The 15,777-nt window shown below is 45.8% G+C and overlaps 1 protein-coding gene across 4 annotated transcripts in view; it reads left to right on the top strand.

Annotated features, from left to right (window-relative positions):
- Positions 1-15,777, top strand: part of Tln2 (talin 2) — a 415,939-nt gene that overhangs the window by 318,774 nt on the left and 81,388 nt on the right. For all 4 annotated transcript variants that reach the window (XM_029543558.1, XM_029543557.1, XM_029543559.1 and 1 more), the window contains 5 exons: positions 5,031-5,124; positions 7,715-7,804; positions 10,123-10,245; positions 11,523-11,666; positions 13,814-13,975. In XM_029543558.1, the coding sequence (XP_029399418.1) occupies positions 5,031-5,124; positions 7,715-7,804; positions 10,123-10,245; positions 11,523-11,666; positions 13,814-13,975 (613 nt within the window). The remainder of the gene's footprint in view (positions 1-5,030; positions 5,125-7,714; positions 7,805-10,122; positions 10,246-11,522; positions 11,667-13,813; positions 13,976-15,777) is intronic.

Raw genomic sequence — 15,777 nt, 5'->3', positions numbered from 1 at the left:
CCAGCCCCTCTGTCTTACTTTTTTTTTGGTTTTTCGAGACAGGGTTTCTCTGTGTAGCCCTGGCTGTCCTGGAACTCACTCTGTAGACCAGGCTGGCCCTGAACTCAGAAATTCACCTGCCTCTGCCTCCCAAGTGCTGGGATTAAAGGCATGCGCCACCACGCCCGGCTCTGTCTTACTTTTTGAGTCAGGGCCTCACCTGGAGCATAGGGCTCACAGTCTCAGACTGACTGCTGGCCACTCAGACCCACACACCCTCCTTGTCTCTGCCTCCCCAGTGCTGGGGTTACAGGTACACACCACTGCACCATCCTTTTCAATGGGTGCTGGCATCCAAACTCAGTACCTCACTCCTACACAGCACGTGCTCTCCCTACTGAGCCACCTCCCCGGCCCTAACCTTTTATATTAAAAAAATCAATTTATGTATCTTTGATCACTAAAAAGCTGTCATAGTAACGGTAGCTATAATAGTAGATCGAAGTGATAGTAGCTGTAGAAAAGGCCATGTAGACTTACAGAGCCCAGATCCTGCTCATTTTGGTGGCATTTTTTAGTATAATAAATTGGTCAGTTTACAATTTTTTGAGATTTGTCACAGTTTATCTTTTAAGATAACAGTATAAACTCACCATTAACCTTTTTATGTGTTTTCAGTCTATCAGTTCCCAATGTGTACACACATGCTTCTTTGTGCAGGGAATGCTCTCACATTGTTTAGACCATTTACTCAGTTGTATTATTTTTAGGCATATATCGTAAATATCTTATTACGTTAGCAACATGTCCTGCATTGTGACTTTTAAATAAGCATCCCCAAATCCTCTTATACCCTGTCAACTTATTTAGCCACTCCTTTATTGTTGTATAGGCAGGTTCCCTGCTGACTCTTTGTTGGTAAAAACCGCAGCTCTTGCGTGAACCATGTAAACGTTATTTCTTGTTATCAATTATTCATTTACCCCTAGAATTTTCACTGAGTTTATACAGCTCTGTAACCCAGACTCCGAAATGGCTTAATTAGTCATACCTAAGTTATTCTGTCCTGTCGTGGATCAGTTCTCTAAGTGACTCACTTAGAGGTTCAAGGCCATGCCTGCATTTGTACGATCACAAACTACTACTACTGTGCCTAGTTTTGTTTTGTTTTTTTTCCTTATCTTTTAATCTAAATTTTTTTTCCACAGCTATAAAAATAAGAGACTAGGGAAAGGAGCCTCTTTCTCGAAGCTCTGGATCCTCTGGATTCACCAACTGTAAACACTTCCTGAATGGAAAATCTTCATGTAGAAGCAGGACCACAGCACTTACAAACTCACAGCAGCTGTGGTTGCCTGCACACCAGATCAAACCAGCCAACATTCTAACATGGGGTAGGATAGGTTTGTGAGCCTGTCTCAAAAAATAAGGTGGGGGGTGGGGAAGATACCCAGGGTCCCACCCTCTCGGAGGAGAAGGGAAGGGAGGGGAGGAAGGGACTCTGAGGAGAGACTGGAATGGGGCAGCATTTAGGATGTTAATAAATAAGGTGGAGGGAGAATAATAGAGGATGATCGCTGGTCTACAGATACATGCCCACAACATAAATGCCCACACAGATACCATGCATACCACACACATCCACGCATAGAAACACACACATACACAGACACACATTCCCCTGACCCTCGCACCCCTACACACACAGACAGCAACACATTTAGTGAGGAACAAATTTGATGAAAAACGTTGGCGATGTGTGGAAATGAGCTCTAAGGATCATGTTTTCACAATTCAGGACACGCCCTGAACCTTACTACAGTAAGACCCATGCCAGCCTGTCTTCTCAGAAGTAGGTCTCAAGAGCTGCCATGCAGGGCATGCCATTCAGCTCTCTGTAGGACACTGTGAACTGTACCCTCCCAGGTCACTGGTGCCAGAGGCTGCCCTGCCGTCTTTCACTTCCCCTTTAGTGGAGGAAAACATGGCACTTGCTAATGACACCCTAATAAAGCACTTTTCAAGGAGCCACAAGCATCCATCCTACAACTGCTGTTTTGAGATTCTCGCTTGAGTTGAGAATGTTTCTCTTCTTCTCAGCCTCCCTAGCTGAGCTTAAATGGAAAGCCATATTTGATCAAGTAGTTCAGCTAATTGCCTTTGTATGTTGGCAACATTGTTTTCCATCTAATTTGATATTCTGTGGCAAGCTGAGACACCTGTTGGATACAATGAGACTCCTTTTTATCAGATGGCGTTACTAACCACATGTCTTATTTTGGCCTTGCATGCCCTTAGCTGTTCTTCAGCTGTGGCAGTAGGAAGTGAGAATAGAATTTTGAGCCACGACCTATCATAGCCCTGCAGAAGAGGGCTTTGGGTCAGCTTTAGAGTCACATAGGCAGGCATGGATTTAAGTCTTCTTCCTATACTTTATTTATAGCTTCCTCATAGGGAGTCATCACCTCTTTCAGAATTTTCATTTATGAAACCTGGGTGATTTATTGCTTTTACTGACCCATGCTGTTTTTATATATTTATTGATACAGTATAATAATTCAGTATATATGTATAATGTACAATGATGATATCTGTGATTAGCATTTCTAATGGCTCAGCATTTATTATTTCTATGCAATTCTAAGACTTGTTTTTTAATTTTTTAAAACTTTGTGGTGTGTGTGTGTGTGTGTGTGTGTGTGTATTTACATCTGGGTGTGGGTGCCAGTAGAGTTACACGTAGTTGTGAACTATCTGACATGGATACTAGAAACCAAGCTCAAGTCTTTTGAGTGAGTAATACCCTCTCTAAATCACTGAGCCATCTCTCCAGCCCCCTAAGACTTACTATAGAACTGTAGCACTGAGGGCAGTGTGATATTAGAGACAGGATAGAGCACTGGTCAGTGGAACAGAATGGAATACAGAAGCAGATTCCACAGACGTAGCCAGCAGTGTAATTACAAAAGCAATTCAGTGGAGCAAAGATGGAGTCTCAACAGACTCTGTTAAAACAGACTTCTGTTTGCCCCTAAACTCAAAGTAAAACTTCAGCTTCTCTTTCCCACCTGGTAAAAACTAACTCAGAATGGAATTTGAGTTTCTAAATTATTCCATAATCCAGGACGTGGCAAGCCTGAGACTGCTCAGGAGAGTGGAATCTTTGCAGGAAAAAAAAAGGGGGGGGGGATTTACTTTATAGGTTCTGAAAATAGATATACACGTAAAACAATATCAGGGGCTCTGATGTAATCCTATTGGTGTTAGTAAAAAAAAAAATGAAATATAGGTATTTCAAAGAATAGAACTTGGGAAAGCTAATCAGGCCTAATAGCTTTTTCATCCTTTACTGGAAAGTAGACATTTTAAGTCCCAGGCACATTTTACTATCTGTAGTACTTGAAAATAATCAAAATAGACCAAGGCTGACTGGATAATCTTATTCCTTGGAGACTGCTAGAGAAGATTCCTGAAAACAGTGTCAGTGTAGACCGCTGCTGTCTGCAGCTTCATTGTCTCTCATGAATATATCAGAAGATAGTCTTAATTTCTTAAGGGAACTGTTAGAGCTTTGAGAAATCAGATGAGTAATCAGAAGCGTGGTAGGGAGTCTCCCTTTCCTCGCTCTGGCTGTGTTGTATTCAGGTTGTATAGAGAGAGCTGGTCTGGAGGCCTTGCAGGAATCACAGCCTAAATAGTCACTTGATCTCTGCTGGAGGTATTTAACAGTTGTTAACAGAAACGGCGAAGATCAAAATCTCGGGTGACAGCAAATGCTGGTGAGGATGTGGAGAAAGAGGAGCACTCCTCCATTGCTGGTGGGATTGCAAGCTGGTTCAACCACTCTGGAAATCAGTTTGGCAGTTCCTCAGAAAATTGGACATATTACTACCAGAAGATCAGGCAATACCTCTCCTGGGCATATACCCAGAAGATGCTCCAACCTGTAATAAGGACACATGCTCCACTATGTTCATAGCAGCTTTATTTATAATAGCCAGAAGCTGGAAAGAACCCAGGTGTCCCTCAACAGAGGGATGGATAGAGAAAATGTGGTACATTTACACAATAGAGTACTACACAGCTATTAAAAACAATGAACTTATGAAATTTTTAGACAAATGGTTGGATCTGGAGGATATCATCCTAAGTGAGGTAACCCAATCACAAAAGAACACCCATGATATGCACTCACTGATAGTGGATATTAGCCCAGAAGTTCAGAATACCCAAGATACAATTTGCAAAAACACATGAAACTCAAGAAGAAGGAAGACAAAAGTGTGGATACTTCGATCCTTCTTACAAGGGGGAACAAAATACCCATGGAAGGAGTTACAAAGTTCAGAGCAGAGACTGAAGGAATGACCATCATGAGACTGCCCCACCTAGGGATCCATCCCATAAACATCCACCAAACCCAGACACTATTGTGGATGCCAACAAGAGATAGCTGACAGGAGACTGATATAGCTGTCTCCTGAGAGGCTCTGCCAGTGCCTGACAAATATAGAAGTGGATGCTCACAGCCATCCATTGGACGAAGCACAGGGTCCCCAATGAATGAGCTAAAGAAAGGTCCCAAGGAGCTGAAAGAGTTTGCAGCCCTATAGGAGGAACAACAATATGAACTAACAAGTACCCCCAGAGTTCTCTGGGACTAAACCACCAATCAAAGAAAACACATTTTTGGGACTCATGGCTCTAGCTGCATATGTAGCAGAGGATAGCCTAGTTGGTCATCAAAGGGAGGAGAGGCCCTTGGTCCTGTGAAGGCTCTGTGCCCCAGTATAGGAGAATGCCAGGGCCAGGAAGTGGGAGTGGGTGGGTTGGCGAGCAGGGCGGGAGGGGGATAGAGAACTTTTCAGAGGGGAAACTAAGAAAGGGATAACATTTGAAATGGAAATAAAGAAAATGTCTAATTAAAAAAACTGAATTTACATTTAGTACATAAATAAAAAGCTTGATTTCAGATTAAAAAAAGAAGAAGAAATGGCTAACTTTCATACATGTTTAACACCCAAGCCCAAATCCCTCTCTGTTCCTCCTAGAGCTGTGACAGAGAGCATCAATCAGCTGATCATGCTGTGCACTCAGCAGGCCCCTGGGCAGAAGGAGTGTGACAACGCCCTGCGCGAGCTTGAGGTGAGTGTCCTGGAAGGCTGTGTGTACGGGAACCCTGCGTGGGCCGTGGGCCGCCTGTCCCCTGAATGGTCGGTGACATGTCTCTCTTCTATCTATGCTTGTCTCTCACCTAGTTGGAAGGAGCTAGAGAAGAGGGCATTCTGCAGTAATTTCACCCAGATCTCTCCCTTTCCTACTAAACCAATATGTATTTTGTTAATTAAAGGATTTTTCAATTCAAACAGGAAGTGGTATTGGGTGTAGGCTGCCAATGCACAGAGTTTGCCTACAAACTATTAAAGAGATCATTCTTGAAAAACCGATAACCCAGAGAGAGACACAGGCTAGGGCTGGAGAGACAAGCCAGTTGGTAAAATACTTACCACAAACCAGGAGCACCTGCATTCTAGCCCCAGACCACACATGCAGAAGTTTCTCATGGTGGTGGAGGAAGAGAGCAGATCCACGGGGCTTCCTTGCCAGACACCCTGACCTACTTGGTGAGCTCCAGGCCAGTGAGAGACCTTGTCTCACAAAACAAAGTTGATGGCCCCTGAGGAATAACAGCACCTGAAGTTGACCTCTGACTTCCACGCCCATGTGCACACATCTTCACACAAGCAAACACACACAATGATTTCCACATACAATTTATTCTGCTACATGCAGGAGACACACTGGAGGAGGTCAAGGGGCGCATTTGCCTCTTCATAACTCCTATTGACCTTTTGACTTGCATTCAAGGTGTGTGTTTATATCTGAAATTATGCGTGTTTCTCATAGTAAGTCCTTAAGCAAAGAAAGCCGTTGTACCTACTCCTATGTAAAGCAGTCCTTACCTACCCAGATCGGATTGGATGGGCCCAGGGTATCTCAGTAGACATAGATTGTTTGTGCCTACCGTTCTTCCAGTTGTCCTCAAGGCTGTCATGGGTCTGACTTGGGGGGGATACCATGGGAGCATCTAAAGGCTTGATCAAGGCCATGATGATAGTGACAGGTAGAGTTGAAGTCACCAGAACAGAACTGGAGCAGCTGAACATTGTTAGGAATGGTTCTTACGTGGGTTCTAGTATGCTTTCAGTTGCTGTGATAAACACTATAACCAAAAGCAACTTGGGGGAGGAAGAAGCTGATTTGGCTTGCAGTAGTCCTACAGTTCGTCACTGAGGGAAGCCCAGGCAAGAACCCAAGGCAGGAACTTGAAGCAGAAACCAATGATGAACGCTGCATACTGGTTTCCTTCCAGGCTCATGTTCCACTCAGCTTTCCTGTACAGCTCTGCCCTATGTGCCTAGTAATGGTGCCATTCACGCTGCCCTGGGCCTTCCTACATCAATTAGCAATCAAAAAAATGCCCCATGACTTGCTCAAGGTCCCGTCTCATGGAGGCAGTTCTTTAGATGGGGTTCCTTCTTTCCACATGTGTGTTGGTCATCACACATGGGCCATTCACTGCTTTAGCATATTCATTAGCTCATGTCACTTTTTCAACATGTATGACACATATATAGTTGACCTAAATAGGATTTGTTAGCCTGGGTACCCTGTGCTTTAAAGGCTTCTCAGGATTACTGGTACTGAAAACGTTTTGGTTATCCAAGAAGAGGATTTCAATGAAATAAGCTCCTGCCGTGTGTAGCCCTCTTCCCTGTGTCTTTGAATGGATTCGTATCAGCAGCTCCCATTACCCCACGTGCACCCTTTGGAACTCAGCTCTGTTGTGATTTTCTTGCCTGTGTCTCCAGAGGCTGCTGACTACTAGTGCGCAGTCTCTCGATGATGATTCGAGGATCTGTCCCCAGGATGTCAGTTCCAGGAAGAACTCCTCATGGGTAGTGAGCCAAGGTCATGGAGAAAGCTAGTGGCAATTTTTACTGACTTGGAGAGACAGAAAAACTGACCTCTACCCGCTTCCTGAATGGGCCCCTAAACAAGAGTAGACATTTTCTATACTTCTCAAATCAATAACAAATGTACCACCCCAGTGGGCTCCCTTTAGGGACTACCTTCTTCCATGTGCTTCCATTAGAAGGCCCCAGAACTGAGCTATTGAGAGCCCTTCTGAACCAGAATGAATGTGCATTTGCAATGTAAGCTCGTCAGGGTTGGTTACCTAAATTGTGTTAGCCAACAATGAATATGCTGCTTTGCATTAACTTCAAACTTTCTTCTAAAAGTCCTCCCGTAGCCCGGCGTAGTAGCACACACCTTTAATCCTAGCATTCCTGAGGCAGTGATCAGACCAGCTTGGTCTATAAAGTGAGTTCCTAGACAGCTATGGCTTTTTTATACAGAGAAACTCTGTCTTGAAAAAAAAATTTTTTTAAAGCCCTCCTATATCTACCAGGCCCCTCCCAAACTGAACTGACACCCCCACCCCACCCCCAGCCATAGCAACAGTAACCCAAGGCCCCTGCCCCATTGCCACTGTTTTGTTGACAAGGAACCTGAAGTCTTGATGCCCTGGTCTGAGCTCCTCCTATGACTCTAAATGATTGATCAAGTATGGCCCTAGTCCTAGTCCAGCAATAGGTAGCAATGGTTGTACTTGGCAGTGCGTTTTCTTTGTGCCTCTGACTCACTTGCTAAACTGTGTTCTCCGTTGTAGACTGTCAAGGGGATGTTGGAAAACCCAAATGAGCCCGTGAGTGACCTCTCTTACTTTGACTGCATTGAGAGTGTGATGGAGAACTCGAAGGTAAGCCAGTCTGTTTTAGTTACTCTCCTCTCTGCTGAGATAACAAACCTAACAAAGCAGCCTCAAGAAGGAAGACTTCCTTTTGGCTTAAATTTGACGGTCTAGCCTGATGGAGGATGACGAGACAGTCCGTCACCCTGCATCTACAGTCAGGAGGCAAAGACAGAGGAGTGCAGGTGTTCAGCTCAATTTCACCTGTTTACAAAGTTTAGGACCCCAGCCCGGTGGATAGTGCCACCCACACTGGGTCATCCCTCCTTAATTAACCCAGTCTGGAGACCCCATCACAGACAAGCCCAGAACCTTAATTCCTCAGTGAGTATAGATCCCGTCAGGTTGACAATCAGTAGTAACCGTCAACTGTCCGTATCAAAAGACAGACATCAGCGCTGCTACTCAGTGGGGAGAAACAGAAAGGGGAAAAGTGAACACCTGCCTCGCCCCTGGGTGGCCGATACGGTGAAATCTTGTCATGCAGCGTGCCCAAGTGTTCCTCCACATTCAGGGTCTCGCAGAACCTTGTGGAGAGTTGTGTAAATACCAGGTGACAGACCCCACCCCCAAGGTTTGAAGTCTGCCTTTCTGAGAGGTTCCCAGTCCTGCCTCTGTGGGCTCGGAACCGTTCTTTGAGAACCACTGCTTACATCATCGAATATGGGTCTCATCGTGAATCCAGCCTCTGTTTTCATATAGAATACTGTGTTTCATACTCGTATACTGGAGGTTGAACTGCTGTTGAAAGTCCCTCTGTGACCTTGGCTTTCATGAAAGCCCCTTATTTGTATTTTATGATATCTAATCATAGCATACTTTTTTTTTTTTTGGAGGGAGTAAATATTAGGAGTTTTGGGTGGTTGGGAAGAGAAGTATTTTAAAACTATAATGGCTTCAAGGCCTTCCTTAGTAAGATTTGATTCCTTGCAGGCTAATTGGGTGACGATGGTAATTAAGACAAAGCAATAGTAAGAGCAGTATTAGGGAGCAATAATGAAAGAGAATGCCCAAGAGTCAGAAAGTGCCAGTGATATACCAGAGAGACAATTGGCGGTTGAGCTTTTGCTCCCTTGTGCACGCTGGTTTCCATCACTTCAGACTTGGCAAACCATCTGTATTGATGATGTCAGGAGGGCTCAGTTTATGTTGGGCTAAGACAAGAATTTCCTCTGTTCAGCAACTTTCATGGAATAAAGGGCTGTCTAAATGGAGGGTGCATATGACTTAAATACTTAAATTTGGCAATCTCCCCCCCCCTTTTTTTTTTTTTGAGAAAGGGCATCATGTAGCTCAGGCAGGCCTTGAGCACGCTATATAGTCAAGCATGAGACTGACTTCCCTGCTCTTACCACCTAAGGTGCTGGAATTGCAGATGTGCACACCACAGCTGGACCGTTGAACCCAAGGCTTCATACATGCTAGGTTAACAGTATCCCAACTGAGCTTCAGCTCCAGCCTAGGAAGGCTCTCTTCCGGAAGGAGTTAGGTTGCGAGGGTAAACTCCTGTGCTTACAAACACTCCCTAGCTACTCTGCTCTGCACAGCTTTCTGTAAACTCGATTATTTTAGATATAAAAATATTATAGTAATTTATTTTGTTTCCTCTTCAAAATGGCTTATTGTCTCAGGAAGAACTCTGTATCACAGAGACTTGACAATGTCATCTCTCGCCCAAGGGTGAATGAACATTTTCTGCTTTATAATCTATGGCCCTGGGAAGCACAAGCTCCCCTTGTGGCACAGGCCAAAGTCCAGAGAGGATAGGGCACCAGATTTGGGATAGATGTCCTGCTCTGCCCAGGAGACGTTCTGTATGATCTTTAGAAGACATTTGAGTTCCATAGGTTGCAGACTGACTGTGACAATCCCTATGAAGCCTTATTTGGGAACCAAAAAAGGACTGTAGCAGTGCTTTTCAAAACTTGATAAATTAACCATGCAAGGAAGTGTGTGCCTTCTACTTTCTGGTTAGAATTTCAAGTCCAGCTCCCAGAATGGGAGTTTATGCTGTTAAAAGTAAATAGATCTAAGACTGGGCCATGTGCCCAGGAGAGGTCTTGTGTAGATTATACATGATGCTCTCTGTGTTGACTGAACCCCCAGGAGTTTCTGATAACCCTTGGGTGCAAGGTTTGTACTCCTCTTATGCATTTGTCTTCATCATAGAGAGGTGGTATGATTTGCTTGAGTCTCTCTTGGGTACAGTAAAGGCAAAGATGACAAATGTTTTAAATTAAGTTGCTTTAAGTATTAAAGCAGCAGGGTAACTTCCCGAAGCCATGGGCTGGAATAAAAACCTCAATGACTTGGTTGCTGTTTTGCAGGTTCTGGGCGAGTCAATGGCAGGAATTTCCCAGAATGCTAAGACTGGAGACCTCCCTGCCTTCGGAGAATGTGTGGGGATTGCATCTAAGGCTCTCTGTGGGCTGACAGAGGCAGCAGCCCAGGTGAGAACCATGTGCACACCTTCTTTCCAACCCTAGGACAAAGTACATCCCCCTGAGGGAGAGCTGCTTCAGCTCCTCCAAGCACTGAGATAGGAACCATAGGGAAGCTGATGGCTTCAGGAGGGGCCTATAGGCAGAACACCAGCCACATGCGGGGAGAGCAGAGAGACCACATGAATACTGCAGACCTGGCATCCAAAGGTCAGAAGCAGCTCTTTAAAGCCAGGGTTCTAGATAAACTATTCCATAGAGAAGAGTAAGTATTGAGTAATTTAAAGGCCCTCAGTCTTTAGAATTGCACATTAGCCACATTCTTTAGAATAAAAAGAAGGAAAAAAAAGCCCTATCATACAGAACTATGATATATTTACCACCTTCCCTTGGCTGACCCATGTCCCTTTCCAGTCATGATTGGGACCATATAACAAAAACTTCAAAGATGGCAGCCTTTAGCCTAAATGGTTTATCATTGATGGTTGAGCTTGAACTTAGGAGATTTCACTTGCCAAAGACAAACATCCCTAGTTGAAAGAGAAGATTCCTGACCTAGAGCCTGCCCCTCAGACCACATGAGCTCATCCTCTGTTAGTTATTTCCTAGGGCATCCAAAGAGAACCCAAAGAAACTGCCTTTTCTGCAACCATCCTGTTGAGGAGTAAATGCTATCCTTCCCTCCCTCCCTCCCTTCCTTCCTTCCTTCCTTCCTTCCTTCCTTCCTTCCTTCCTTCCTTCCTTCCTTCCTTCCTTCCCTCCTCCCATTTGTCTTACTTGGTTGCCTAAGCCAAGACTCTAACTATTAGAAATAGTGACCTAGGCAAGGACCCTCTGAGTTAAGAGACCTTTGGGCAGCAAAGGCCCCAGGATGAACTGGCTCCAAAGCTCCCTATGTCAGTTTGCACTGGTTTTCTTCTGCCTCTTCTAGCTTTAAGCCACAGCCAGCTTCCCACAGCCTCATGGTCAAATGATGGCCGCTAGCAGCTGTGCAAGCTGCTCCCATCCACATCCGTGTCCCACAGAAGAGGGCCTCAAAGGCTTTCTCTTAAGAACAAGGAGGCTTTGTTCCCTGATGCCTGCAGCAAACTCCTGATGGTAGGTCAGGCTGGCATAGGCCTGTCTGTCACCATGTCTTCATTGGTGAGAGGGATGAGCTTACTTTGGGCAGTTTGCCCTAAGGAGCACCTGAGCTTGCCAGCTGCCAGTACACTGCGGACCATTGTCTCCCATAGCTCCTGAAGGAGCCTGGAGTCTGAGGTGTGACTTTGCCCTTCCTTTTCTAGGCTGCGTACCTGGTTGGCATCTCTGATCCAAACAGCCAGGCAGGCCACCAAGGCCTGGTGGACCCCATCCAGTTTGCCAGGGCTAACCAGGCGATCCAGATGGCATGTCAGAACTTGGTGGACCCTGGCAGCAGCCCATCACAGGTAACCAGGAAAGGATGTGGGGCATGTGATCTCCTCAGCTTCTCTTGGTGGGTGATGGGAGATGGGAAAATGAGTCGAGAATGCTGTGTTCTCAGGGCTTGCAAACCCAGACACCTGCAGCTCTGTGGATAATAACTGTCCTCATTCCATGAAATGCCCTGACCGAAGTAACTTGGGGGAGAACTGGTTCTTTATCTTAAAGTTCCGGGTTTCAGTCCATTGTTGGGGGGAAATCAAGGCAGGAGCTTCAAGGGGCTACTTACGTCATATGCACACTCCAGAGCAAAGAGAGAAGAACATGCATGCCTCTGGTCAGCTTGCCTCTGGTCGTATCCAGTTCAGCACACAGGAAGCGGTGCCTCCTACTTTCAGGCATCAATTAAGGTCATCAAGACAGTCCCCACTGGCTTGCCTGTTGAGACTCCCCTTCCCCAGGTGGCTCTAGGCTATGTCAGGTTGACAAATGAACTAACCATCACAATGACCAGGAAAGTATTGCAAATGTGATGAAGGCAGGAATATACTTACATATAGATTCTGAGAAGCAACAGAGTGAAACAGTTTAGCAGAATTCATGAGGAGTCTCTTGGCTATTAATTGACAGTTTGTTCTGTGCTCAGCACTAAGTCAGCATAAGTGAGACCTGACCTTTGACCTTTGTCCCTTTGGTTCTTACTCCTTTGGGATGTGTTGATAAGATAGAGTATTATTCTAGTTGCTGTTGCGGTGATAAACACTCTAAACAAAAACAATTTGGGGGAAGAAAGGGTTTATTTCAGCTTCAGTCTGTCAGAGAGGGAATGTCAGGGCCGGAACTCCAGTAGACACTATGGAGGAATGCATTTTACTGGCTCGATCACAGTCTTAGGCTCAACTTGCTTTCTCATATAGCTCAGACCCACCTGCTTAGGGACATGCTGCCCACAGGTCGGCTGGGCCCTCATACACCAATTATCAATCAAGATAGCCTCTCAACATGGCCGCAGGCCAGTCTGGTTGAGGAAATTCTTCAGATGAGGTTCCCTTTTCCCAGATGACTTGTGTCAAGTTAACAATTAAAAACTAACCAGGACAGGGATATAATAGAAATATGACAAGTTTTCTCAGATCACTTCAGAGATAATGGCACCGAGTCAAGCCTCAGAGTTGAGGTCAAAATCCACAACACAGAAAGGAGCCCAAGAGACAGTTGAGGAGCAGATGTTGTGCATCATATATCTTGGTGCCTCTGGTGTCATGGGGGCCTGGTTACCCAGGAAAGCAGTACATACTGAAAGGAAAGTGCCTACTGTGGGGTACCAGAGGTAGCCTTCAGAGTAGAATGCCCACTATGAACTTAGGCCACCGTTCTCATGGCAGTACAAAGATATAAGAATATGGAACCAGGGCTGTTTGGACCTGCTACAGCCCAGAGTGTATACTCAGATGCACTTGAGCCTGTTAACCTCCACAAAGGGAAGTCTGTGGCTTCAAGAGAGTACCTGCGTTGAGAATGGGCAGTTGATAGATGTACACTGACTGCTAATCACCAACTACAGCTCTCCCTCAGGGGAGGAGGGAGTGGTGCATCTAGCCACTTAATTGGACCCATCCAAACCTGTTCCAAGAGTTGACCACTAGCAAAATGAAGCTATTAATCACTAGTAAAATAGTCCAAATAGCAATGACCTGTGAGTGTCTATGCATGCTGAATTTCAAAGACTTGGCATGAACCTAAATTTACAATATCATATTGCTATTTATAAATTGATGATGATGAACTACTTTGGATATACTGAGTTAAATAAACTATATTACATAAGTTAATTTCTCTTGTTTCTCTACTCATTTTATTGTGCCTACTGGAAAACTTTAAATCTGGTGTCTAAGGCCTTGTCCTGGGGCCAGGCTTTGGACCCTGGGGGTTCCAAGGACTAGCTGACCATATACCCTTTGAGAGTGGGGCCCAGTCCCTCCTTCCCCTTTCTATTTTCATCCTCTCTTGCTTCATGTTTCTTGCTCTTTCCTTCCTCAGGGTGACTTTAGGCACAGTAGAGCTAGACAAACGAGACTGCCCAGGTTCTGGACATGTGGGCTGCAGAGAAAGGCAGGTTCTTCTGCACTGGCATGTGCTGTCTCCCCTCCTAACCCAGCTCCGTGCTTTGTAGGTTCTGTCGGCTGCCACTATCGTTGCCAAGCACACGTCAGCCTTATGCAATGCCTGCCGCATCGCCTCGTCCAAGACGGCCAACCCTGTTGCCAAAAGGCACTTCGTCCAGTCAGCCAAGGAGGTTGCCAACAGCACCGCCATCCTGGTCAAGACCATCAAGGTAGATGACTGGATTGCAGGGTTTGTTGGTCCCTGTACAGGGCTGAGAGAGGAGTGTGGCAAGATCTCGTAGGGCTGTGCACAGATCAGGCAGCTGCCCTTGTGGGAAAACAGCCAAAACCTGGACAGCAAGCCACAAGCCCACACCCATGTGTCACCTGGGTCCCCACCCCAGCCTTCAAAGGATAATTGTTTGGGGAGGGCAGGATACCAGTTCTCTGTAAACCTTGCGGTGCTGAGAGGAAAGGGATTGTTTATGATTTTTGTGGTGCTGGGGATCAGACCAGTGGCTTTCTGTATGCCGAAGAAAACGAAACGAGGACAGGACTACTCCCGGTGTGGCTGAGGAGAAAGGTTTTAGTGTAGATATGAGGGGGAATACAGCCAGAGACATCTGGAAGAGTCCAGACTAAATTGAGCCAGAAGAGGAGAGAGGGCAAGCTGACCAAGAGGGGAGCTGAGGACCAAGAGAACCAAGAGACAGTGTGGCTGAATTGGCAGGGATGTATGGGAGAAAAAAGCTTGGGGGAGGGAAAGCAAGCCCCTGCGGCCAGAGAGGTTTATGTCAGGGGCATGGTGAGAAGAGCTGAGAGGTGCCACAGGTACTAAGTGGCCTGGAGGCCTGTGTGTGCCTTGGTATGCTAATAGGCACTTCCATTAATCATTTGTCCCAGGTTTCTTTGGGACCTGACACTAGGTACTTTCTTTATCACTGAGCAACACCCCCAGCCTGACTTCAGTGAAAGGGATTCCAGCCTTAATGCAACTTGACTTTTCTCTCTCTCTTTTTTTTTTTTCCCCTGCAAAAATCTCTGAACAGCCCCCATCCAGAAGTCAGTCAGCGTGAGCTTTGCAGAGGCCAAAGGAAAGAGCATCCATCCTGCCTGTGGCAGCTGGAAGCTGGCTGCTGAAAGCAAGGCCGGTTAGCTCAGTCAGCAGGTCCTTAGCTGTTTCAACAGAGAGTCATTTTAAAAACTAACAAAAGGCCTCTGTGCTTGAAGGATACAAGAAACTAGATGGAAAATGAATAAACAAATTAAATCCAGTGTTGTCTTGCCCTAAGATCCTCGTGGCAGCTCCCTTGCCATCACAGTGTATGAGATTAGCAAATAAGAACCTTGTGGTTTTAAATGTGTGTTTCATGCTTTGTGGATGTTACTTGGTTTCATGCTCACGACTGTGCTCTGTTTATCATGTCCATTTTGCTGATGGGAGACTGAGACACAAAGTTTAAGTAACTACTTAGGTAAACCAGCCAATAAATGATAGATGAGAATTCAAGCCCGAGTCCCAGAGCCCCTGTTCTCAGTTCCAGCATGCTGTTGGGCTCCTTGGAACAGAGAAGGGATGAGCTCATCCCTCCTGCCTGGGGAAGAAGCCCTGGCTCTGTTTACAGAGCCTGAGTGTAAAGTCTGGGAGCTGAGGGTGGAAAGGACAATGTAGTTAAAAGCTGTGATGTCATTGTTGCTTGCTGCATAATTAACTTTTCTCAGTTTAAAGTCACTTAATGATCATTATAAAGCAGTGCAGGGGAAGGAAGACTTTAAAAACTCTTGCAGCCCCTGTCTCCTGCAGCCCCTGTCTCCTGCAGCCCCTGTCTCCTGCAGCCCCTGTCTCCTGCACTCTCTCTCCTGCAGCCTCTCTCTCTCCTGCACTCTCTCTCCTGCAGCCTCTCTCCTGCAGCCTCTCTCCTGCAGCCTCTCTCTCTCCTGCAGCCTCTCTCTCTCCTGCAGCCTCTCTCTCTCCTGCAGCCTCTCCTGCAGCCTCTCTCTCTCCTGCAGCCTCTCTCTCTCCTGCAGCCTC

Source organism: Mus pahari, chromosome 10 (genome assembly GCF_900095145.1).
Source record: "Mus pahari chromosome 10, PAHARI_EIJ_v1.1, whole genome shotgun sequence".
Lineage (NCBI taxonomy): Eukaryota > Metazoa > Chordata > Mammalia > Rodentia > Muridae > Mus > Mus pahari.
Note: the sequence above shows the minus strand (reverse complement) of the source record. Positions and strands in the feature narration are given on the sequence as shown.